The sequence below is a fragment of the Protopterus annectens genome, chromosome 7.part0 (genome assembly GCF_019279795.1).
Source record: "Protopterus annectens isolate FY-2018-M chromosome 7.part0, PAN1.0, whole genome shotgun sequence".
NCBI lineage: Eukaryota > Metazoa > Chordata > Ceratodontiformes > Protopteridae > Protopterus > Protopterus annectens.
The window spans coordinates 1,156,902,171-1,156,929,424 of record NC_056739.1 but is presented as its reverse complement, the minus strand read 5'-3'; the positions used below and the strand labels follow the sequence as shown (position 1 = coordinate 1,156,929,424).

At 44.3% G+C, this 27,254-nt stretch overlaps 1 protein-coding gene across 5 annotated transcripts in view; it reads right to left on the bottom strand.

Moving 5' to 3' along the window:
* The window catches only part of HERC1 (HECT and RLD domain containing E3 ubiquitin protein ligase family member 1), a 3,987,333-nt gene that overhangs the window by 2,934,476 nt on the left and 1,025,603 nt on the right, over positions 1 to 27,254 (bottom strand). For all 5 annotated transcript variants that reach the window (XM_044077739.1, XM_044077741.1, XM_044077740.1 and 2 more), the window contains exon 19: positions 1,828 to 2,001. In XM_044077739.1, coding sequence (XP_043933674.1) covers positions 1,828 to 2,001 — 174 coding nt within the window. The remainder of the gene's footprint in view (positions 1 to 1,827; positions 2,002 to 27,254) is intronic.

Here is a 27,254-nt window from a genome sequence, read left to right as displayed (position 1 = left end):
TCACTGTTATGAGTTCAGGGTTTTCCCGTTTGCTAAATCGAACTCTTGAAAACATACTTTAGCTCATCTGAGCATCAAACAAGTGCACCTTGACATTTTAAAGGTAAGCCATGTAAGCTATATATATATATATATATATATATATATATATATATATACATATGTATGTATACACACACACACACACACACACACACACACACACACACACACACGTGTTTCAAGATATAGGGTTACTTAACAGATTCATTTTCCACCACAAGTACTGCTATATAACTAACATTTTTGGCTCACTCCCTCACTGACTGTCAAGCGCTGCCCTCCAGCTACTTTGGAGACCCATTTATTCCCCAGGGTGCAAGCCTTACAGTCCCACTCATTCTCAAGGAGCAAGAAGAGTGGAGAGTGAACCTTTCCCCTTGTGCTAGAGTCCAAGGTTCTGCACTTAGACCCAAGCATAGCCTGCACATGCATAAATGACAACAATGGGTTTCTATTGTTAAATGCTCAACTTCTCTGTCTTTTTCTTCCTATTTACTGTCCCTGCTATGAATAAACAACAATAAACAACAATACAGCATTTAAAACAAATTACATGGACTATTTCTCTCCACTAGAACAGTACTTCACTGTACTGTTTTGGTTTCACTTTCAAACTTTTGTCCTGCCCTGGAAAAGCTTGCTGCTGTCTCCAATTAACTGACGCCATCATGGCCACGGAATACAGGTACTTTTCTGGCAATTTTCCTCCCCAAACTGACATCACCATGAGTGACCATCCTACAAACCCACCCATGTTGTGATGTCACAGCTCCCTGGTCCTGCCCCTACAGATACAGAAAGTAAAGGCTAGAACAAGGAAACAGCACATGAGTCAAGTCTCCCTCTGTGAGCTGTCAATCACAGCAGGTAACAGCTAAATTACCCTTAGCACTTTGACAGCTAGGGAAGTTAGGTGTGAAGGGGGATGGGAGATGATTCAAAGTAGTACAATTCAGGCTTCACAGAAGACTGCAGTTTAGCCATTCTAAAAAGCAGCAGCAGTAAAAAGCACTTTGAAAGTTTGTTCTGTGGCATTTGCACTGCTTGTGCTTTAAGTAGTCATTGAACGGCATGAAATGTTACTTAAAACGAACTGACTGAAAGACAGCAGTGCATGCATGTAAAATTAATGCAGTGACAGAAGCTTTAGGAAGAAAGAGGCCTGTGTGATGTAATTGTTTTACAGACAAGCATTGCATTGTGGGATACCTAGAGGCCGACTAAATCAGAATTACTTCAAGATGCCAGAGCCCATGTGGTCAGACTCAGAAATTACATATACAGTGGATATAAAAAATTTACACACCCCTGTTAAAATGCCAGGTTTTCGTGATACAAAAAAATGAGATCACAATAAATCATTTCAAAACTTTTCCCACCTTTAATATGACCTATAACCTGTACAATTCAATTGAAAAACAAACAAATCTGTTTTTAAAACTTTCAGCTTTTCAGTGCTGTATTGTGATAGCTGTTTTTTATGCTCTACCAGAATCCTAGACCATAATATATCAGAAGAGTACTTAACAAAATTTTGTTCTAACATTGGGAACAAGCTTAATAAGATAATCTTTTTCACAAACTTTGAGTGAAACTAGAGTACCATGTACTAGATTAACATTTTGTTTATTCCTACAGGCTGTGGCATTGTTCCTCCCAGCAAGCTAGTGCACTGCACAAAGCTTTTTTTTTTAATTTTAATTCAGTCATTTAATCTTTGTATTTATCCATATTTTGCAACTTAACAGTGCTCTGATTTTCAAGCAGCTAGACATATTAACTCACCTTTACTTAATGCAAAGTCTTGCATGTTAATCCAAAGATTGTTGGCAGGTTCCTTCTTGGTTCCCATTGCTAGCTCAACCAAAATGGCAATGTCAGGGTGTAGCACATAGTCAAAAGGTTTCTGTTCTTCATTTTCTGATAGGGCTGCCTCCAACAGTGAACTCGTAGCTTTTTCTAGGTTAAAATACTCAAATCAAGATCAAAAGAAAATGCTGCAGATAAGATATTTAAAAAAATGTCATTGCAACAACTGATTCTGAATAAAATGCATTCTTTACAAAACCTCAAACAAGAAAGCAGGCAGTAGTCTGCAGGTAAGAACATCTTAATTTCCTTATGTTACAGAGAGATGCTACTTTTGTATGTCCTGCACTCCAAAACAGAAAGTAAGGATGCGCATTACTGACTTCATTCTCACTGTTCCTCTAATCTTAACATGTAGGTGAGGCCCATGTCGTACGTCAGACATATGTTCCCTGTGCAAGTGTAGGGCATAAGGATGACATATGAATGTTCCCAACCCAGAACTGAAGTGCCCCAGGAGAACCAGGACCTCCTTAGGAAAGGAGAACATGTATATCTAAGAAAAAAAAAAAAGAGTGAAGGAAGTGAATGAGAAGAACATCTCGACCAAAAGGAAAATACCACCCATGGAATAGGAGAAAAAAAGAATAAGAGGTAGAAGGGAGAGAGAGAATACTGTAACAGTGAAAAGGACATCTACTGTTATGGTAAGACTACACAATTCTACTATGTACCTCCATATCACTGCTGCAGTATTCACCATCTCTGGGAGAGTACAAAAGATACTGAGAAGGCAGGGAATAGGAAGGAAAAGAAGAATCCTCTACAGACTCTAAGGATAGCCTTGGCAAAACTGCTCTGGAAGTGGCATCCAATTTGTAAGGTTTAGTGAATGTGTGAACTGAAGACTAAGTAGCTGCTTCAGGGATGGAGCTGGTATTCAAACCCTTGAAAAAAGCTCTCAAAGAAGACACTACTCTAGTAGCATGAGCCTTAACAGAAGCAGGCAACTCTGTCATGAAAAGAATAAAAATAAATGGCCTTGGAAATCCACAAAGAGATGGTTTACTTAGAAAAAAACACATCTAATCTCCTGGTATGAAAAGAAACAAAAAGCTGATCAAATTTACGAAAGGTCTTTATTTTGTCTAAAAAAGAAGTTATGTACTCACCATAACGTTCCATGTTGGTAGTCCATCTCACCCTTCATTTTTACATATGGGTTCGGAGCCGATCCTCGGCTACGACTTGGCCAATTTACAAGCTGGTAGACTTCTGGTTGGCTCGTGGCTAAGCAAGTATCCCATGGTGCACCAGTACAATCCCCAGATCTTGTTTGCTGCTCACTAGAATAACAACCATAAAAACAACCAGTACTAAAGGGTCTCCAACCAAGGGCAACCAAATTATTACTTCCAAATCTTCCAGGATGGGGGCAGGAGGGCTGGTTGGTAAAAATGAAGAGTGAGATGGACTACCAACATGGAACATTATGGTGAGTACATACCTTCGTTATGTTAGGTAGTCCGATCTCACCTTCATTTTTACATATGGGACAGTGTCCCTAGCGCCTTATTCTTGGGTGGCTCATTGGAAAATACTCTTGAGCACCGTGGAGCCAAAGGATGCACTACCCCTGGATGTCAAATCCAATTTGTAATGTGTAGTCAAAGTGTGAGGGGGTAGCCCACGTAGCTGCTGCACAAATATTCTCAAGTGGTACCCTGGCTTGAAAGGCTGCAGAGGTAGGCAGTGACTGGTAGAATGAGCCTTGATCTGTAGGGTAAAGGTTTGCCCTCTGAGCTATTGATAAAGGCTATACAACTGGAAATCCAATTAGATAGTGTCACTTTAGAAACTGGTAAGCCCAATCTAGAGTCAGAAAAAGAAAGGAACAATTGATCTGATTTCCTGAAAACCTTAGTCCGCTGTAGATAAAAACATAGTTGTCTATGAACGTCTAGCTGATGAAAACGGCATTCAGCTGCATTACAGTGGTTAGGAAAGAAAACTGGGAGTTCTACTGATTGGTTTAAAGTAACATTAGAACAAACTTTGGGAACAAAGGAGGGATTAGTACGTAATGACACCCTGTCTTTGTGAAAAATCAAATACAGTGGCTTAATAGACAAGGCCTGTAGCTCCGATACCCGTCTAGCTGATGTGATAGCTACCAAAAACAAGGTTTTCCAAGACAAAATTTTAGTGAAGATGAGTGGGAAGGTTCAAAGGGTGGAGAAGTCAATTTGGACAACACAAAATTTAAACCCCAAGAAGCCACTGGTTCTTGCAGAGGTGGTCTCAATAGAGTGGCCCCTTTCAAAAAGGCCTTGCATAGCTTATGAGACATTAAATTGGTATCTGGAAAACCGAAATGAAAATGAGAAATCGCCGCCAATTGAACTCTAATAGTGGCAGCACCAGATCCTTGTTGAAAAAGCTCAAAAAGAAAATCCAGAATCACAGGGATAGAAGCAGTGTACGGATCTACATTCATTCTCTGTGCCCAAATAGAAAATCTTTTCCATTTACTGCCATACAGCCTCCTAGTTGAAGGTTTATGGGAGGACATAAGAATATGTGACACTGAAGATGATATATCATGAAGCCTGATTACGGATGGAACTGGAGCAGCTACGCTGTCAATTTGAGGGTGTGGATTGAAGGGCGTAGTGAACCAGACATGTGAGTCAACAGATCTGGAGCTGGGTCCAGAATCCAAGGATCGTCCAGGAGGAGTAGCTCAAGGAAGGGGAACCAGACCTGACGAGGCCAGTAAGGAGCAATGAGGATCAAATTGCTTCCCAGCTGAATGGCTTTCTGAATCACTTTGGAAAAGAGAGGAATTGGAGGAAAAGCATACAGAAGTCCCATGGGCCAATTGTGAGTCAGAGCATCTCTGGGAGACTCCACTGGAGGGGAAATGAGGGAAAAATAGCTGCTGCATTTGGTATTGACTGGGCTGGCAAAAAGGTTGCAGCAAGGCTGTCCCCATTTCCACAAAATCTGATTCACTGTTTCCCGTTTCAGAGACCACTCGTGAGGCATTAGGATTGCCTGGCTGAGCTTGTCGGCTATCATGTTGGTAGTCCCTGGAATGTGCATTGCAACCAGAAAGTGCTGGGAAGAAGTCACCCATTCCCAAACTCGCATGGCCTCTCGACAGAGTGGGTAAGATCTGGTACCACCCGGTTTGTTGATATACCAAACCACTGACATGTTGTCTGACTGTATCGCAACTGTCCCTAGAGGAAGGAGGTCTTGAAGTGCTTGCAACGCCAGAAGCACCGCCCTCATCTCCAGAACACTGATATGCAGTTGAGCCTCGTGTTCTTGCAATGTGCCTTGGATAGTCCTGCCGAGATAATGCCGCCCCCCCCCCCAATCTGGGAGGCATCCATGGTCACAGTGGCAATGGGTTGGGCTGGAACAAAGGGGGCACCCGTGATCAGTTGACTGGGATATATCCACCAACGAAGGTCCTTCTTGCATGATTCCATCAGCAGGATAGGATGACTCAGTGGGAGAAACTGGAAGGACCACTGGGAAAACAGAAGCCACTGGAGAATTCTCATGTGCAACCTGGCTAATGGTACCAAGAGAATTGTGGAAGCCATAGTCCCTAGGAGCTGAAGAACCCACTTTGCTTTGACTTTTTGCAACGGGAGAAAACGTTGAACATGGGAGATTAAGTTCTGTGCCCTTTCGGTGGGGAGACGAGCTGTCATGTTCACTGTGTCTACCTCTGCGCCTATAAAAATCACAGATTGAGAGAGCAATAATGCAAATTTTTTTCCAATTTATGGAGATCCCTAACTGAGCACAAAGTTGAATCGTGGCGTCCCTGTTTTGGATGAGTAGATGCCTGGTGGGGGCGGTCAGGAGCCAGTCATCCAAATACGGAAACACCTGGAATCCCTGACATCTCAGGTGAGCTGTCACTACTGCCATGCATTTGGTGAACACCCTGGGGGCTGTGGTGAAACCAAAGGGCAGTGTGTGAAACTGATAGTGACTGGCTCCCAGCCGGAAGCGTAGATATCTTCTGGACGCCTTGTCCATTTTTATGTGGTAATAGGCGTCCTGAAGATCCAGAGAGCACATCCAAAAGTCTTTCCCTAACAACGGGAGTATAGACTGCAGTGTCACCATCCGAAACTTGTCCTTCTTCACTGACTTGTTCAATCTGCTGAGGTCCAATATTGGCCTCCAATCTTCGGTTCATTTTGGAACTAAAAAGAACCTTGAGTCAGTTACGGATCCTATCTGGTCTGCTGGGATGGGCTGGATGACTCTTTCTGCGAGCAACTTGTTGATCTCCACAGTTGCCTGATCCCTGTGATTGGGTGGTACATCTGGGCTCTTTTTGGGAACAAATGGTGATAGGGAAGTAGGGTATGATATAGCCTCTGGTAACAACTCCTTGTATCTACTTGTCTTAGGTGATATTTAGCCAGGCTTCTTGGTACAAAGAAATGCGACCCCCAACCGGCCCCAGAGAAGCGCAGTCAGGCTCCACATCAGGAGCGCTGATAAGGCCGTCCTCGAAAGGAATCACGGCCTTGTTGGTATTGCGGACCGCCCCTGCCTCTAGGGTGACATCTGCAGTTTCCTCCTCCTCTGCGTCTGAAGGAGGATTCACCCTGTGTGTCAGGAAATACCCTCTGGGACTTCTTGAACCACATTTTACCGCCCCTTTGACCCTTGGGGTATGGTCTGGAAGCGACAGTAAAATGCACTCCCACGGCAGAAAGCGTCTTTCCTTCTTGCTCACACCGAGTGAGTGTATCCCTTCACCTTGGAACCAAACAATGAGGAACCATCAAACAGGGCGTTGGTGAAAGTAGACTTGAACGGTTCCACAAAATTACATAAGCGCATCCAGGAGTGGCACCTCAAGGCAACTCTAGAACCCGCTGCTCTACTCGCTCTATCCACAGCATAAGATATAAGCTGCATGGAGGAGTTGACCACAGAATTTAAGGTGGACAACTGAGCAGAAATTTTGTCAGCAACTCCCTCTGTACATGCACCTTGTATGGAATCGCAACTCCTTGAGGAGATCCCTCTGCAACCTTGTGAAGTGCGTGAGATAGTTCCAACAATCGAAAGGTAAAGGCCGCTATACTAAAAATACGCTTCCCAAATCTGTCCATCTGTCGAGACTCCTTGTTTGGCGGATGAACAGATGAAGAAGTCTCCACTAACTCCTTCTTCGTGGCCACTGCCACCTAAGGGAACACCCTTGGACAAGAACTCTTTACCAGGAGGGGTAGACAAGAACTTATTTGGTCTCCTGGGGACTGGCTCCATGGTGTCAGGAGTATCCCACACCTTTCGACTGACTAGATCCATTAGTTTCTCAAAAGGTGGAAACACCCAAGAGGCAGAAGGTTGAGACCCGAAAGCCTTCAGGTACACCGACTCCTCATCAGAAGGGTTAATAGTGGGCCAGTCACACCTCTGCATAAGGATCTCTAAAATGTCCACAAAGTAGACATCAGCAGAGGACGACTTAGGGGACCCTTCCGACTCCTCGAGGTCAGTGTCCGATGTTGAAGACTCATCCTGGGGGTCAATATGTTTCCTCTTACATAAACTCTTCCGGGAAGGCTCCTCAGAAGGATATTCCGGGGAAGCCTCGGAAGAGTGGGGGCAACCAGCCGATGGTGCCTGAGGCTGCGGGGTCTCTGCTGTCTCCAGAGAGAGTAGGGGCTGAGACTGAAGTGGGTGCTCTCGGCGGAAGAGTACTGGTGCCAGTGATAGGTGCTGGAGAATGAGACAGCACGCTCCTCATCATCTCAAACGCCGACCTCTCCGGCTCCAAAGACCTCCCCTGCTCCGAAAAGACGTGGGTCAACGCCGGAGCCAGAGCTGTCGGCTTCGAGATAGATGCTCACCCTGGCCGACGCATTGAGAGGAAGGCTCGGAACCGAAGATGATCGATTCCAACCCTCCCTGTCGGTGTCGACAGGAGAGCTTCGGCCCTTGGACATGATGGACGGCACCGAGCATGTCGGAGCCGAACCCAGCTCCAAGGCAGCAACAAGGTGAGTTGGGGCCGGAATTTCCTTCATTGGCACCAAGCACTCTGGCACCAAAAGGCCAGTATGGCTTGGAGGAGGAATAGCAGACAAGGGCAAAGCTGGGTCAAGTGGTTCCAAAGGCGACTGGATTGGAGCCAACAATAATTTTGGCAAGGCAGACGAATTCAGGAGTCTCAGCACTACCCTCTCCACGTCTTCTTCTGAAAGGGTCCTGAAGACCTGGAAGACATAGCTGGGGATCTTGACCTGGGGGGCACTAGAGACTTAATTGTTACGGACACTGGTAGGGAGCTTACAGACTGGCTCCAAGTAGCAGAGTCAACTGCTGTATCAATTGTTTCAGAGATCGGTTCCGAAACCCCTGTAACAAACTCTGACACCACCATGATGATCTCCTTCAGCTCTGAAGGCTGAGGAGTCGAGGAGGCAGATTTGGATTGTCTCGATTGTTTAGGAGGTGGCTCTGAGACACCAGCCGGTGCCGGAGAAGGCATTTTTGAGGATTTTGATTTCCCAGACTTACAGGAAGCCGAAGAACTGGATAGTGCTTTCTCAAAGCATGGTTTCAATAGACCCTTGAGTATAAGTTTGTTCTTCCTCTCCTGTAACACTCTAGGAGAGAAAACATGGCAGAACAAACATGACTCCTGTAAGTGGATGGCCCCTAGGCAGTAGACACAGCTACTGTGGCCATCCGTTAAGGACATCTTTTGAGAGCATTTCATACACTTTTTGAACCCTGAGGGTTTATGCTCCTTACTTTCCTTAGAGATATTATACACACACACAGCCGAGATTAAAGAGAGAGAGAGAAAAGGAAAGGAGGACTAGGTCCTCTAACTAAAACGGGCCTAGCCCTAAGAAGGAATTACATGAGGACTAGGTCCTCTAACCTAAACGGGCCTAGCCTGGTGTAGAGAAAGCTAGCTAAAGGAGTTGCACGAGGACTAGGTCCACTAACTTAAACGGGCCTAGCCCGGTGTAGTAAAACTAGGTCTTCTAACTTAAACAGACCAGAAAGGAAAGCCCATGCACACAAGAGAAACTGTAAATGACACAATAACTTTCTATTCTAAGAAAAAACAGGTAATAAACTTGCAATCCTAGTAACTTCACAAGCGGATCCCCGCCAAAACAAACAAAGTCAAAATAGCAGAAACCAACTGCTAATGGTGACCAAAAAAGGTGAGAATAATAACAGACAAGACAACAGGAGCCCCTGTTGACTAAGAGCAGAAAACCACCAAAAACTCTATCTAATAATCAAAAAATGCACAACAGCGCCTAAAACTAACTGGCACACAGGATACCAATAAACAACTAGAAAACTAAATTGCACTCAAAAAAGGCAAGCAAAGCAACTACCTGATATATTAGCAATACTAAATATACAATAATAAAGCACTGAACCAGATACAATATGAAGAAGTTTGAAAAACCTAGCCAGAGCCAAGAGAAGCACAACCGAACTCGTTGACGCGGCAGAAGAGATCTGGGGATTGTACTGGTGCACCATGGGATACCTGCTTAGCCACGAGCCAACCAGAAGTCTTCCAGCTTGTAGAAGGGGAAAAAGAAGGAAGCTGGACAGACCGATTAAGGGACAGCTCATTAACCACCTTGGGCATAAAAAAAAAAAAAAAAAAAAAAAAAAAGGATTTGCACAGAAAGATACTCTGTCTTAATGGAAAACTAAAAAAAAAAAGCAGGGAATGCCATCAAAGCCTGGAGTTCAGATACCCTTTTGGGAACAGGTGCAATGCTGCAAAGCAGCAGCAGGCTCAAAAGGAGCCTGATTCAGTTTTTCATGGACAAAATGAGGATTCCAAGAAGGTGTGATGGGCTTTCTTGGGGTTCGATATAAAGGATGCCTTTTAGAAATTGCTTGACCTTAAATCTAGAGGCCAAAGTAGAAGTAAGTGCAGACAGGCAGAAATGGCTGACAAGTGAGCTTTCACTGAAGAAAATGCCAAGCTAGCATGTAGCAGCTCACACAAGTAGGACAGAACTAAGGGGACCCCACACTTGAAATGGGATCCTGGTGATGTTTAAGGCACCAGATAGAAAATCTCTTCCATTTGGACATACAAGATTTTCTGGTATTGGGTTTCCTGGTCTCCTGCAGGACCCCAAGCATGTTCTCAGAAAACTGGTGTCAGAAAGGAATCAAAACCCGATCACCTGAAGTATCAGTTGAAGAGTGGATAATAAGGATGGAGGAGAGTTCTGTTGTCCTGGGTGAGAAGGTCCATGCAGCAAGGTAATGTGTGATGACTGCCCTTGGCCAGATGGAGTAAGAGGTAGAACAAGTGGTGTCTGGGCCAAAAGGGTGCCACCAGCAAGATTTTTGGAGTGTCCTCCTTGATCTTGTGAAGTACCTTGGAAAGAACAGGAAGGGGAGGAAAGACAAAGTAACATTCCCTTCCAAGAAAAACACATGGCGTCTACTTTCCAAGGCAATGGATTTGGGACTCTGGAACAGAAGTGACGGAGTTCTGTTCTAAGGGGAAGCAAAGAGATCCACTTGAGGAATACTCCAGCAATGAACTATATCCAGAAACATCCCATTGACGTACCCATTCATCAGGCTGTGCCTGGACCTGCTGACAGAATCTGACACAAGACTGTGCTCTGAAGGTATGTAGTCTACCTCTAGGGTCATCTGTAGATTGATGGCTATTTCCCAGTCTTGAAAGGCTAGTCTGCAAAGAAGGTAAGACCTCATGCACCCTTGCTTGCTGATGTATCACATGACTGTGGTGCTGTCTGCAAAAACGTTCAATGGACCAGGCACTCAGAGTGAGTGGAAAGCTTAAAGAGTCAAAATGAGAGCTCTCACTTCCTTGATGTTGATGTGATCTGCCCTCAGCTGAGGGGATCAAAAGCCCTGAACCTTTAGGGTGCTCCTCACCCTAGCTCTCAGGCATCCATGAAGAGTTTCCGGGATGGCTGACAAGATTGAAAGGGAGCACCTGGATTGGGAGATACCTGTTGAATCCACCAGTAAAGTTCCAGTTTCAGACATGGGGGCAGAGGAACCATATAGCCTAGAGGGTGGCAGTGTTGAAGCCACACTGATACCAGATGAATACCACTGAAACTTTTTCATATGAAGCCTGTCCCAGAAAAGCATAGGGATGGTAGAGGCCATGAACTTCAGAACTCTGAGAAACTCCCCGGCTGGAAGATAGGACAGGTGAAGCAGGGAAAGAAAATAATTTGAGACAGAAAGAACCTTGGTGGCAGGAAGACAGGTTAGCATTGGAACTTTTTGGATCCTGCAGTCTAGAAAGATGCAATCCTGAGATGAAGTCAACATTTACTTCAGCAGGTTGACTGGGAACCCCAGACTGTGCAACAGAAGCTGAATAAAATGGAGATCCTGCACTAGGCTTGGTTTGGAAAGGGGCCTGAAAGAAGAGGTCATCCAGATAGGGAAATATCTCATCACCCCAAAGTCTGCAAAAGGAGACCACTGGAGCTAAGCATTTGGTGAATACCCTTGAGCCTGCTGAAAGCCCAAAGGCCAAAGCACAGAACTGAAAATATGAGGATGAAACAGGGAAACACAAACATTTCCTAAATACAGGGTGAATAGGGATATGAAGGTAGGCATCCTTTAGGTCAAGGAAAACTAGAAAGGCCTGGGGAAGCAACATGGGAAACAAAGTCTGAAGAGAAAGCATCTGTAAGAATGGCACTATAAGAAAAGTGTTCAGAAAGGAAAGATCCACGACAGTTCTCCAAGACACCTCTTTCCCAGGGAACAGAAACATTCTGGAATAAAATCCTGGACCCCTCTTGGTTTGAAGAACTGAAGGAATGGTACCATAGTCTAACAGACCCTGCAATACTCCTGGAAAATGAGGTGGTAGTTCTGCAAGAGGTTGAGGGATACTGGAAAAGGAGGGAAGTGTTTTCCAGGCCATTAAGTAACCATGCCTGATAACGGAGTGAACCCAAGAGTCTGTGGTGATTCTTTTTTTTTTGCCAAACTGGGAGAGACAGAAAAAGCCTGACAAAGGAACTTGATAAAAAGAAAGGGAGGGCAGAAAGTCGATGATTGCAGACTTGTCAGAAATTAACTGCTTTTGGGGTCTAGGTGATAGAGTAAGGCTCATCAGAAAACACACACCTAGGAGCTTTCTTACCCTTGGCAGACTGTCTGGGAATTGTATGCAAAAAAGCAGGCTTGCTATTATAATTCTTCTAAAGCTTGGGAATGGCAGAAACAAAGAAGTGCTTAAAATCTTTCATGAACTTACTGTGATCTTGCAAGGTCTTGGCTCTGCCACCGCAGTGCCAAACAAGTTTTGGTTACCCACAAGAGCATCCAGAAGTTTTGCTTTAATATCATCAAACAAGGCTTGAAAGCTAAGCAAGGAATAGCATCTCATCACAGCACCAGAGGCAGCAGCCATAGAGAAGGCATCCATTGCGTTATAGCTGCATTTTACAAAGTGACAGGCAACCTGGGAAATGGAACTCAGTGATGAAAGAGCTGTGGCCTTACCTTCTAAATCAGGCAAGTCACAGACAATCTTCCCAATCTCAGAATGGTAAAAAATGTATATTGACATATGGGTCTGGTAAATTTATAGTCTTAAAGGCTAGAGTAGGAGAACTGCAGACTTTCTTACCAATTCTCTCCATAGCTCTACTGTCCTGGTGCAAGGGAAGGAGTTTAGGAGACAGCAACAGCCTAGAAAGGTTATAAGTAGACAGAAATCACCACTGGATCAGAAGAGCCATTGTACAACAACTTGAAGGCTTCTGGCACCTTATAAAGCCTGACCGGCTTCTTAGAGTCTGCAGGCCGGGAGCAGCCGTGAAGGTATACAATTCAGCAGTCAGCACCAGAAGGAAAATCAAAGGTTTAGGGGAGTCCATTTGTAATAATTCATAATACCTCTTCTAGACTGGATACCTGGGAGTAATCCCACTTGAAATGCTCCATCCAACAAAGGGCCATGTCTCACCAGATAGCTCCTCCAAAGGAAAATCAGGACTGACCGTCTTCTCTTCCTCCAACCCATAGTCTAAAGAAAAAGACAACTGAGAGGAAAAGACTAAAGAATCAGCATCGGAGTCAGAGAGGGTTCCTTGCCCTTTGGGATGTAGTGGACCAAGGGGGTGCAGGAACCAAAGCCCCCGGAGGAGATTTCAATGCCATCAAAGCATTGAAAAAGCCTCGTGTGAAATCCTACCATTCCCTTTGTGGATCTCTGGAAGCAGACACCACAAGATTAGTTTTCTGTCTTTTCTTCAATGGGATGTCCACCTTGACAAAACGTGGTGGTTCGGATCCCTGCCTGGATTAGATCTAGGTACCCAGTACCTCTTACCCAACAAGGATCTGAGGAATCCCTTTTGGCCCCTTGGAGATAATCAGAAGCGATTCCCCCTCAATGTCTGCGGCAGACATTTGCAAAACCTCTGAAGACATAAGAGAAGCAGGTTCCAGTCCTGCCACAAAAAAGTCACAGCAGAAGACAATGAAGGCAAAAACCAGACAGTCCTCTAGGTTCTCATGCACCTCAAAAGAGACATCTGGTGGAGCTTAGATTTCTTGGCTACCTTCTTCTTGAGTGGTGGCTGTACCTCGGGATGAGCAGATTCTGCTATGGTACCTTGGGTCAACAGCTTGAGATGCTGGTTCTCAAGATAAATGGAAAAGGAAGAAAGATGGCTACGTAAGGTCTTTGGTACAAAAGCAGGACAGATGAAACACTCGAGTGTGGTTGTGAGAGACACCTAAGCAAAACAGACACCTATCGTGGTGGTCCTTATGAGAAATTTGCCTTCCCACACTGACATTTCCCTTTCTAGGATGACATGTAACCCAATAAAAAAATATATGAAAAAGAAAAAGGAACCCCAATGAGGTACTTATCATGAAAATGTAGGTTAAGTATCAAAACAAACTGAAGCGAGTTCAGACCGATGCACGATCATGACGTTCAGAGTGGCGGCAACAAAATTCTGGGTTTGATGTCACCTTTATGCCTTATGTTTGTGTGGGGAGAATACATCTGACATAAGATGCTCGTAGGTAATTAAGGCTTTGATATACTGGCCAGACATTGGGGTATCCTTGGCATGAGATCCCAAAGGTGATGAATACTGCAACAGTTTCACAAAAGGACACCTAATAATACTTCAATTAAAATACATACAGTACTGCTTTATCGTACAAATGAGCGGAAGGATTTGGCAGGACCCCCATCCTTACCGGAGCCCTGAGAAACTTCTGCATCATTCTATCCACATCAGCCTCTGACAAACTCCTAAAAGACCTAGAAGGTGCTGTGGATGAGGGTCTGGAGTGTTTCTTTGGAGTCTGGAAAATTGGCCTGGCAAGGAAGGAGATACTGGTTTGATGGTATACTCCGGTTTACAGCTTTTGCAGGCAAAGCTAGATCCTGGATCTGAGGCCTTGTGATCCATTGAACAGGTTGAAGGAAGTGGAGAAATTACTACAGGAGATGAAACTGTAGGATCCTAAAGGTGCTTAGGATCTGAAGGAAGGCTCCTGGGTTTAGGATCAGATAAAAATCTGATCCGAAATTTTTCAGATCTTTTCCAATGACTTAGACGAAGCTCTAGAAGACTTCGGTGGAGATCTCTTTTTGGTTTCTGAAAAAATTTACTTTAATGATTTGGAGGGGGTTTGAGCCCCAGAAAAAGCACGGAAGAGATCTCTGAGTATCAGTCTGTTGCTCCTGTTGGCTAATGCTCTGGGATTAAAAGTTGGACATACCGAACAGGTCGTACTGATGTAATCAGGTCCTAAGCAATAAACAACTGGAACCTGGACAGCTAGATCCTAAACCTGAAGAGCTAGTCTGCAAAGAAGTTAGGACTGTTTCCCCCTTCCTTGCTGTCATACCATATAACTGTGGTATTGTCTGCGAAGATTTTGAGTGGTCTTGAAAGAAAGAGGGAATGGAAAGCCTGAAGAGCTAAAAGAGTGCTCTCAACTCCTCAACGTTGATGTGATTTGACTTCTAATGAGGATGCTAGACACCCTGAACCTGGAGGGAACTGAAGGAAGTTCCCCTCCTCCTATCCAAAGCATCCGAAAAAACTTCCTGAGAAGGGACTGGGGGTTGAAAGGGAAGTCAAAGGTTGGGAGAAACCAGTGGAATCCACCACTGAAGCTCGAGTTTAAGACGTGAAAGGAGAAGAACCAAAAAATCTAGTGGATGACAGAGTTGAAGCCATACTGACTTTAGGAACCACTGTAACTTTCTCATACAGAGTCTGGCCAGAGGCAGCATAGGAATGTTGGAGGCCACGAATCCTAGAACCCTGAGAAAATCCCTGGCCATGACTGAAGCCAGAGGAAGAAGAGAGTGAAAAAAGGTGATTAGAGTAAGAGTCTTGGGTGGAGGCAGGGAGGCCAGCACAAGAATGGTCTGGATCCTCCAACAGAGAAACATATAATCCAGAGAAGGAACCCGTACTGACTTCTGAAAGCTTACGGTAAACCCCTAGCATTGTAAGAGACAAACCGTAAACTGGAGGTTCTGATGCAAGACATTGGAGGATGAAGCCTGAACGAGTAGGTCGCCCAAATAAGGAAAGATATGAACTCCTCTCATGCTGCAAAAGGCAATGACAGGAGCAAGGCATTTGGTGAATACCCTTTGAGGCAGTAGAGAGGCCAAAGGGCAAAGAGTCTTAAAAATGCAAGGAAGAAACAGAGAAACATAAAAACTTCCTGAAAAGGGGATGACTCAGGATGTGAAGATAAGCATCCTTGAGGTCAAGGGATACTGAGAAGATGAAACAGGAAGTGAAGGGACACCGTCCAAAAGGAATGGACCTTCAGACAGGTGTTGAGCTGAGAAAGATTCAGAATGGGTCTACAGGTGTCCTCCTTCCTGGGGACCAGAAACATCCTGGAATAAAACCCGTCCCTTCCTGGGCAGGAGGCACGATCTTAATAGTGCCCTGCGTCAAAAAGCCCAGAGGCAGTTCTTGAAAGAAATGAAACTGTTTCGAAGAAGGTTGAGGGATGCCCAGAAAAGGAGAAAGATTTCCACACCATGAAGTATCCCTGGCAAATGATGGACAAAACCCAGGAATCTTGAGTGACCCTTAACCAACTGGGAAGGGATAGGGAAAAACGAAGAGATAAGGAACCTGACCCAAGGAAAGGGGATGCAAATTGTCAGACAGAACCTGTTTTTTCTTGAAAGGGTGGCTCCTGAGAAGTAGGAGTCTAAGTAGACTTAGTAACAGGTACACGCCTATTGTCCTTCTTACCTTTAGGAGGAGGACGAGGCTGTTTGCATACAAAAGTAGATCTGGAAGGATAATTCCTCTGGAACTTAGGGATAGGAGACACAAAAATGTGTTTCAGATCCTGCAAGACTTTGCCTTTATTCTGGCGGGACGAACAGTTCAGCAGCAACAGAACCACAAAGATTCTTGATATCAAGAGGATCAAACAATTTAGCTTTAATATCATAAGGTAAGGACTGGAGAAAAAGCCAAGAATAATGTCTCAAAACAGAACCAAAGGTAGCAGCTCTTGAGGAGACAACAGCTGCAGCATAGTGGTGATCCATTTAAGAGGTACAACCTAGTACAGAAAGGGCCATGACCTTCCCTTCTGAATCAGGGAGGTCAGAGATAGCCTGGGAAGCTGGAGGAAGAAGGGCTAAAACATACCTAGTCATATCGGTCAGGTAATAAATAGCCCAAATAGCCATGGTGTAGAAGTTTAGGTGGTTTGCCAAATGAGCCAGATTCCACAGAAGGACATTTGTACAAGAACGTATATTTATCAGGTACCTTATAAAACCTATCAGGTTTCTTAGAAGCTGGGGGTTGAGAATCGGGGGGGGGGGGCACAGAAGCTGCTGAAGAGGTATCTAAAAAGGCAGTCAAGACTAGCAGTACAGCAGAAGGCTTAGGAGATTCCATATGGAGAAATTCATAATACTTCTTTTGAATATCAGAAACCTGAGAAAGTACAGTTTTGTACCTACCATAAATGTAGATGTCCGAACTGGATAGCATCTGCAGTCATAACAAGTGGGTTGTCCTGTCGTCAGGCAGCCCTGCAGTCGGCCGGATTCCAAAGTCCGGGTCCGGCTTCGGCTGATGTCGCACTCCTCCCGACGTCATCTCTGTTGGTCTTCGGGTATAAAAGCATCAGCCGACGCCATTTTCCTCAGTGTTTCTTGCCCCAGATGCCAGTAGCCCTCTTGCAGGCTAAAAATTTGGATAGATGCCAATGTTTCCAAATAGATAGAGGTAAACACAGCAATAAGCATATATGTACATATATACAAACAAATACACCATAAAAGACTCCCCCCCAAAAGCTAGCTATTAGGAGGGTAAACACCCTAGGAGTACCACAGAGGGGAAGGAGTGAGGGTAATCCTGACTGCAGATGCTATCCAGTTCGGACATCTACATTTATGGTAGGTACAAAACTGTAGTATGTCCTTCATGGATGCATCTGCAGTCATAACAAGTGGGTAGAATACCATAGCCAACTAGGGAGGAGGATAAAAGTAGATTATGGTGTGTTTAGGATCCCTTGCAGTACAGCAGTGGCAAACCCTGCTCGGGATCTGGAATAAAGAGGCAAATTATAATGCTTGGCAAATGTATGCACGGAGGTCCAAGTAGCCGCCTCAATAATGTCTTTGGTTGCCACTCCTCGTAAGAAGGCTGTGGTAGTGGCTGTTGCCCTTGTAGAATGAGGTCTTATGTTCTGTGGAATTGGTTTTCCATGGAAGGAGTAACAGTATCGTATGCAATTTCCTATCCATTTGGAGATTGTCTGTTTGGAAATAGCTTTTCCTTCCCTTCCTGTTGCATAGGCTACAAAGAGTTGGTCAGTCTTTCTGCTATTTTTGTTCTGTCCAAGTAGTAGCGTAGCTGTCTATGTACATCCAAGGTATGCAGTATTCTTTCCCTCTGTTTTGTGGGTTGGGAAAGAAGGTAGGTAGGTGGATTGCCTGGTTTAAAGACACTCTGGATACCACCTTGGGCATAAATGTAGGATTAGTCCTCAAGGACACTCTATCTTGGTGGAAGATTAGGAAGGGTTGCACTGCCATTAAGGCCTGTAGTTCTGAAACCCTCCTTGCTGAAGTAATTGCCAGTAGGAAAGCAGTTTTCCATGACAGGTGTTGTAGGTCTGCTGTTGCTGCTGGTTCAAAGGGTGATAGTGTCAACTTTTCTAGCACAAAGTTTAAATCCCAAGCTGGTAATGGTGGTTTCCTTGGAGGTTTTACATTCTTGATTCCTCTGAGGAACTGCCTGAGCAAAGGGTGCGAAGAAACAGGTGGATCAAAGCTGTATTCTGCTGAAATGGCTGATGCATGTATCTTGATGGAGGAGTAGGACAGGCCTGAATGAAGAAGTTCGCCAGATACTCCAGAATGTTAGGCATATCTATGTTTGACGGATCTTTTCCTCTTTCCGTACTCCAAATGACAAACCTTTTCCATTTTCCAGCATAGTTCCTTCTTGTTGAAGGTCTGCGTGCTTCAAGAATAATGTCTTTAACTCTTTGGGAAAGTTCTGGATTAGCTGCTGCTATGTGATGTTCCATGCAGTCAGTTGCAGCGTTTTTAGGTTTGGATGTATGATGCTGTAGTTGTTCTGAGTTAACATCAAAGGCATCAGTGGTATTGGCCACATATTGTTCGAGACATGCTCTTCAGTAGTGGGTACCAGTGTTGTCTTGGCCAGTTTGGAGCTATCAGGATTATCCTTGGACGTTCTTCCCTTATTTTTAGCAGTACCTTGTGTATCAAAGGAAGAGGTGGGAATGCATATGCTGTTAGGCCTTTCCAGTTGAAGGAGAGTGAGTCCACTTTCCATGCTAGTGGGTGGAATGTCCTTGTGCAGAATTTTTTGAGCTGGCAATTGAGAGGTGATGCAAATAGGTCTATCTGTGGCATTCCCCATTTCTTCGAGATGGTCTTGAAGATGTCCGGGTGCAGCTTCCATTCGTGGGCATCCAGTGGTTCTGCTTAATATGTCTGCCAGAGTATTGTCTTTCCCTGGTACAAATATTGCCTGCAACTGAATGTTGTAGCTGAGTGCCAGGGTCCACAGCTCCAAGGCCATTCTGCATAGGGGGTATGAATGAGTGCCTCCCTGTTTGTTGATGTACCACATGACTGTGGTGTTGTCTGTCCTTATCATCAACTGGCCCTCTTTGAGAAATGGTTTGAACTTTTGGATTGCCATTTTTACTGCCAGCATTTCTTTTAGATTGATGTGCAGGTGAAGTTGATCCTGTGCCCACAATCCTTGCACGCATTTGTCCAGCATGTGGGCCCCCCATCCTAGGTCTGAAGCATCTGTTGTGATGGTCTGGCTTGGTTGACATCTGCGAAAGGGTAGGCCTGGGTTTGACTGGCATGCCTGAGCCCACCATAGGAACTCCTGTTTTAAGCATGGAATTAGTGGGATTTCTGTTTCTAGACTGTGCCTGTGTTGGGACCATAAATTCTTTAGGTACCACTGTAGTTTCCTCATATGTAGTCTGGCAAATGGGACCAAGATTATGCATGATGCCATGAAGCCCAAGGCCTGTAGAACTTTTCTTGCTGTTAACTTGTTCAGTTTTGTTAGTGCCAAGAAGTAAAGAGGAAGTTCTTTTTGTTTTTCTGTAGTCAGGAATGCCATTTGTTGTACTGTGTCCAATTCCGCGCCCAAGAAAGTCCTTGTTTGGGATGGTATCAGTCTTGACTTTTGTAAGTTGACTGTGTATCCCAGTCCTTGTAGCAAGTAAATGACCCTTTGTAAATCTGTTGTCAGCTTGCTTTTGTTGTCCCCTTGTAGCAGGCAGTCGTCCAGGTATGGGTAAATTTGAATTCCTGTAGTCTGCAATGGGCGATTACTGATGCCAGGCATTTTGTGAATACTCTGGGCAGTAGATAAGCCAAAGGGCAATGCTGAGAATTGATAGTGCTCTGATCCTGCAAGAAATCTGAGGTATCTTCTGCAGATTGGTCGAATGGGGACGTGCAGGTATGCCTCCTTGAGATCTAGAGTTACCAGCCAAGACTCCTTGCCCAGCATGGGAAGAAGTTGCTGTAGGGTCAGCATTTTGAATTTTGGGACAATGATGTATGTATTTAAGGTGGACAGGTCGAGAATTGGTCTCCAACTTTTTCCTTTCTTGGAACTAGGAATAGTCTGGAGTAGAACCCTTTCCTTGTTCTGCTGTTGGCACTCTTTCCACAGCTCTCATGTTTGCTAACTCCATTATCTGGCGAGAGCCTCTGTTTTTGATTTGGAGGTAGATTTGGCATTCCTCTTTGACTGGTAAAGTGTGGAAGTGAAACCGTAACCTTGATCTATGGTTTGTAAAATCCACTTGTCTTTTGTTATGTAGTGCCAGTTCTTTGAAAATAAGGTTAACTTTCCGCCTAGAGGGGCTGCTATTTGTTCCCTGGTAGGCGGATTTAAGATTAAGTCACTGCGGTTGTGCTGATGTAGTGGCAGTGGCTGTGTCTGTGCCTCTGTTGTTACCTTGCCACTGTCGTCCTCTGTAGGCACCTCCTCTGGATTGGTTTCTGCCTCTGGAACGTCTATTTCTACCCCTTTGAAATTTTGTGGAGTCAGGAAAGGACCAATTTTTGGCAGGCCAGTTCCTGCTAAACCTTGGGGGTTGAACCTGCAAGAAATCTTTAACAGTTTGAACAGATTTTGCCTTTTCTTCCATTTTCTTCATAACCTGCTGGGCAGGTGTACCAAACAGACTTGTCTTGTCCATAGGAGCATCTAGCAACTTAGCTTTAACATGATCCGTAAAGCTTGTTCCTTTAGCCATGCATGCCTTCTTATCACTGTGCCTGTCATGGCTGATCTAAATGAAGCCTCCAGTGCATCATAGCCACATTTTAAGGAATGGCTGCTAACCTGTTGTATGTTATTTACCATCTCTAATACATATTTCTTATCAAGAGATTCATCAGTGGTTAGTTTTTAGTTAACTGATCAAGCATAAACTCTTGGTATTGTATCATGTGAAACTGACAGTTTAAAGCTCTAGCTGAGAGAGTAGCTGAAGTGTAGACCTTTTACCCCATCTGTCTAGTGACCTTGCTTCCCTTTCAGAAGGAATAGGGTTTTAGCTGTGGTCGCTGCTACTGCCTTGGGACCCTGGGATATAGTTTCTGGGTCTGCAAGTGGGGCCTTGTAAAGGTGGTGATGAGTATCTGGCACCCTGTAAAATCTGTCTGGTTTGGCAGGGGCTGGGGTAAAGAATCTGGAGCGGAGCAAACATCATTGAAAGCATCATCCACCACAGAGAGAACAGGAGGTATAGCTAAGGGCCTGTGCTGTGGGAGGTGCAGAAAGGTCCTAAGTCTTTTCTGGAGTCTGAAAAATCCTGTTGCTGCCATTGGAACTGTTCTCGCATGGCATGCAAGGTTTCCCAAAGGAGAATTCTTCTGGTGGGGAAGCAGCTGGAATGGATTCTTCAGCATCCGAATCTTCAAAATTGGAGAAGGGAGCCTCAGGCTGATCAGTTATGTCTGATTCATCAGCAGAATCATCAGTAGAAACTGGCTCAGGGGGCTCTGCCCTAGGTCTCTTCTCAGGGGGCTGAGAGGCCCTGTCTGGGTGAGGTTGAGATCCTCTAATTAAGGAAATTAAATCTTCTGCCAAAGAAAGCATTTGAGAACTAGAAGAGGGCCTGGATGTGGGGGGTTTAACAGGCACTGATTTAGTAGTCTTGGCTGCTTTAGCCCTGGCGAAGGCCTTAATGGACATGGCAGCTGGAGGCCTAGCAGCACCACGTGCTGGGGTAGAGACATCCAAGGGGATGGTGTCTGATAAGTCAACCACCGTAGTGGGTAAAATTTCTGAGTTCGATTCAAGAGTTGTAGCAGGGGCCTCAGTTGTTAGAATAGGTTCAACTGTACTTTGAGCAGTTTTCTCGGTTTCGGCCGAAACCGAGACACTCGCGGTTTGCTTTACCGTGGTTTCGGCCGAAACCGCGGACTGCGAGTGTCGGTCTTTATCTTTGCGTTTTTTGGGGGTAGTCGGAGGATCCGACGGCATAATGTACGCAAAATCAGTACCGAAAAACTGTTCTGCAAACTCCGACCGACGCCTAAGCGTTCGTCGGTTAAAAGAAGCACAGGCCCAACAGGCAGCTACGTCGTGGGCTGGGCCTAAACAAGGCAGACAGTATGAGTGGAAATCTTTATGAGGTATTTGTTTCCCACAGGTTAAACAATTGTTAACTTTTTCTGACATCGGTTGAGGCAAGAAAGAGTCCCCAACGGGGTACTTAGCTTTAGAAGTCTTCGAAGTAGTATTCGGTAGAAGTAATCTCTGGATCCGACCGACCGGCACTTGCGAACAGCTTCTGCTTCGGGCGCCACGCGGCAAGAAAGACTGAGGAAAATGGCGTCGGCTGATGCTTTTATACCCGAAGACCAACAGAGATGACGTCGGGAGGAGTGCGACATCAGCCGAAGCCGGACCCGGACTTTGGAATCCGGCCGACTGCAGGGCTGCCTGACGACAGGACAACCCACTTGTTATGACTGCAGATGCATCCATGAAGGACATCAGTCCCATTTGAAATATTCCATCATGTGAGAGATAGTGTTCCCAAAGGAAAGTTCTTCTAAAGTAGAGTCTGGACTAATAAAATTTTACTCCTCAGATGCATAATCCAAAGGAGAAGGGATTTGAGAGGAATATGCCAAAGACTCTTCCTCAGAATCCAAATTCATTTCAGATAATTCCTGCTCTCTGGGCCTCTTAAGAAGAGTAGATGAACAGGGAGGAGCAGGCACAGAAACTCCTTGGGGAGGCTCTAAGGCCATTAAGGTATTAAACCTCCCCTGGGTAAAATTCTGCCATCCCCATGTTGGGGATCTTCAGCAGAGGAAACACGTTTAGTCTTTTTTTTTTTTTTCCTTTTGAGGAATGTCTGCCTTAAAAACCCTAGGAAGTTTGGACCCTTGCCTACATTCAACCAATGTAGTAAGAATCTCCTCCCGAACCAACATTTGCTGTATCCCTCTCGGTCCTTCAGAAATAATTGGCCAAGATTACCCTACAACATCCAGAGCGGACATTTGCAGAACCTTTTAGAACATATGAGAAATCACCCTCAGACAGGGTCACAGCAGAGGAATCCAAATCAACAACTAGGCAGTCTTCTGGGTTTTCGCTAACGTCAAGAGACATCCAGGGGAGTCTGGACAGCAGTTGAATCATACCAGAGTTTTTTGGCCTTTTTCTTGAAATGCACTGACCTTCAAGAAGCAAAGATTCTACCACAGCACCTTGTACGAACAATTTAAGATGTTGCTTCTCCAGGTATATCAACAAGGAGGAGAGACGACTACGTAGGATCTTAGGGACAAATGCTTGTCAGACAGAACACTGTGTATGACAGTCAGAAGCACCCAACAGAAAAGACATTACTCATGATGACCTTTATGGGGAATTAGCCTCCTACACTGACATTTTCCCTTTCTGAATGACATGTAAATTCACAAAAATAAAACTGTAAAAAGGTAAGAAGGGATATCAACAGGGCACTTACCTGAAACTTGGCTCGGTAACCAGCACAGAGGAAGAAGCGGTCAGACCAATGATCAATGACAGTGTTCAGACTGACAGCAAAGAATTCTGAGGTATGTACATCCGTATGACACCTTTATGCCCTACACCTTGAGTGGGGAGCATGTGTGTGACATACGTCTATAACTCTAAGGGCTTTGGTGTACTGACTAGATGTTGGAGCTACCCCTGGCAGGGGATTTCCATTTGTAAAGAATATTGCAACAGTGATATGGAAGAATATCTTCGGATTTGGGTCTGGTGCACTGTAGAAAGTTTTGCCAGATCACCACAGAATTACCTTTATTGTCTTGGGCTAGCTCTTCCAGAGCAGAAGAACAAATGGTCCACATCAGTTTGAGGCCTTTGGGCTTGATGACCTCAGTGGATATTTTTGTCCCATGTAATAAATGGCAGGGCCACACTAAGATAAATGAGCTACAGTGCAACTCTGACCTTGCATATTATAGAGGGCCAGATGAATGCTTGATAGTAATTGACACTTTGTCTGCTCAGAATAAGGCTTCAAATAGTGTGACATAAGGCTATCTACTAGCCATCAGTCTCCTGGAAGAAATATTTTCATCTGCTATGAGAGAGTTTCACAATGGCTACCCTTGGTGTGGAGTTGTAAGGAGAAATGTGCATTGCTTCACCTTCCTGAAGACCAGGAGAGCATATGTATTCCTGGAACTGGAGTAATATGCTGCTCATGATCAAATACAGTTCTCTAATTTCTGGAATATGACAAACTTAATGCAATTCAACCCTACCCCCATCAGACTGGTGGCATCTTGCTTGAAAAAGATGATTATAGTTTTGCACTATAATCTCTCTCTCTCTCTCATATCTTCCATTGTTTTTCAAAGTTCTTCCAGCTGTATCAGAGGAGGAAGAGATGTTAACCTTTCAAAAACAAAAAAAAAAATCAGATCATTATGATCTGGATAACCACCACCCAGTCTCAAACCTCTAATAAATCATGAAGGTTATGTATTTGCAACTAGATTCTTACATCATGAAAAACTAGATATGGTCCACCTTAACCTGGCTTTTGGTTGAGACAAACTAATAATATGGCCCTGGGGCCCTCACTAGTGTTTTTAACAGCCTCTTACTAGCAAGAGGTAATGCAGTCATTCTGTTTTGATTTTGTTTGATCCCTTGTCAGCATATGAGACAGTGTATCACTGGATTTTTCCTGGCAATCTTCTTGGCAATTTGCAATATTACTCTGGCCTTAAAGATGTGGTCCTAGACTAATAAATATATGTGCTGGGCTAATCAAAACAAGGTAGTGTCATTTGTTAATTCTCTTCAAAGTTCCTTCATAACTGTATTGTTCTGCATAGTTCTACCTTGACCCTGTGGCGCACCAGTGCATACGCTTCCCTTGAGAGGCATTACTTAGACAAGAATTTTATGCTATCACTAACACTCTTCATAGCTATAGAACACTTTGTTCATCAAACTCACTTTGAAGATGAATAGAATGCTCATATAACTGAACAATTTCTAATCAACTGAAACGCAGCATCACCAAGATGACGATCACTGCTTTAATCGTAACCTTCAAAATCATTTATGGTGATGACAGACCACAACGCATGATACAGCTATGTCATTTAGGTTGTCACTCTTAACAAGTCCACTGGCTTAAAGGGATAAAATCCTGACTATGATCCATTCAACATGGACATTAACATTTGTTAATGTCTGTTATGTACTTCACAGATAAAGATTCTAGTTGTCTACTGATGTACTATGTTCTTCATCTGTAAATATGTTGTAAGTAATTGCTATGATAAATTGTTAATCGCTATGTAATCCAATGTAACTACTGTCTGTTTATTTTAACTGTGGAGCTTTTCTCCCCGGTCCTCCGCTGAAAATGGACCTACGTCCAGTCAGACACTCCCGGTCAACAAATTTAAATAAAATAAAATAAATAAATAAAATAAATTCATTAGCAGCCTAGGTGCTGGAGGAGTTACTCAGATGTCACAGAGGAATGAAGACGCAACATTTGCTACAATTTTCTCAGAGTAGAGTGCAGAGTGCATGCCTGGGGCACTTTAAATAGCTGGACCTCAATGGAGACGGGCAACCCCATAGCAGCACTTGCTCAAAGGAGGGTGTCCTGAAGGGTTTTTGTTACTTGCAAAACTGATCAACATACTCCTGCTGACACTTACTGCATGTTGAAACCTGAGGAGGCAACTGAGCATGAGCTGCAGAATTAGAGATTATGTATAAACCTCTCTGTCCTCCTGAATACATGACATCTCTGCTTCTACTGCTTGATCATCATCCACAGATGGAACAAATAAACCATGCAACACTTATTAAGCAGGAAAACTGAGAGGGTGGAAGGGAAAAGCCTGGTAGTCTCTGAGTATAGGAGCAAACACATAACAAAAAAATAAATAATAATTTAAAGTTCATCCCTGACGATAGATTTATGTCAGACCAAGACCAGGTATCAGATGTTGTCAACTCTTCTTGCTTCCAACTTAGGAATGCAACCGTTATGCCAAGTGACCTATCAGGACCATCTGAGTCACTTTTCAACTATAGCCTCAAAGTAGGCTTTGCACCATGAGAATGGAGGACTGCAACTATTATCCTGCTTCACAATGGTGGACCATCAACCAACTCCAGAAACTACAGACCCATTATCCTGACTAGTCTAATATGTACAGACATGGAATAAACTACCATAGAAATGATACACAAAGACACATGCAAACTTCAGACAATGGATCCAACCCAGTATAGCTTTGTCAAGGGAAAGGCATGCCTACTAAATCTGGTGGACTTGCTTGAGAATGTCACCAAGGCAAAGGATGAGGAGAAAACAGTGCATACCACCTACCTGGACCAGGCTAAGGCATTTGGTACAACACCCCATTTGGGTATAGTTGACAAACTCACCTAGCTGGGCATAAACCCCTACATAACTCGCTGCCAGCTGACTCACAGACAGGACCCAGGAAATCAAGACTAGTGAGACTATGTCCACTGAGATACTGGGCACCAGTGGGGTACCCCAGGATTCTGTGATGGGACCACTCCTATATGATATCTACTTCTTAGTGATAAAGGCTAAAGTCAACAGCTTTTGGCCAAATTTACAGATGACTGCAAATTGGAAACAACCACTGATTCTCTCCCCATGAAAAACATCTTACAAGAGGGTCTAACACAGGCAAATGACTGGGCCAAAGTCATGGATTAAAACTCAATGCCAAGAAAGGCATTACAGTGCCTTTTAGGAAAACAGTCACCCAAGATAATTATTTCATCAACACACCCCTAAGAGCTGACCTCGTAGTCAGGGATCCAGAAACCTATGTAGACAGTAATCTGGTCTTTGACCAACATGTGGCCAATGTTGCAAGAAAATCATTCTCTGTCACCCAACTTATAAGTAAGGGCATGACATCCAGGTCTAAGGAAGTCATAGTGCCACTTTAACAAGCCCTAGTCAGACCCATCATAGAGTATAATGCCCCCTTCAGACTGCAACTGACCAGACATATGCAACACTTGGAATACCCACAAAGGTTCTTTACCAGGAGAATCCAGGGTATAAACGCACTGTCCTATATGAATCACCTTAAAGCCCTTTCTCTACACTCAGTTTCCTACAAGTTACTGAAAGGCAATCTATGCTTGGCATACAAGGCACTCTCAGATCCAACTTTGATGGACTTTTTGCACATCCACAAAACAAAATGCATTAGAACCACTAGATCCAAGGATTTAAATTTTGTCTGCAAC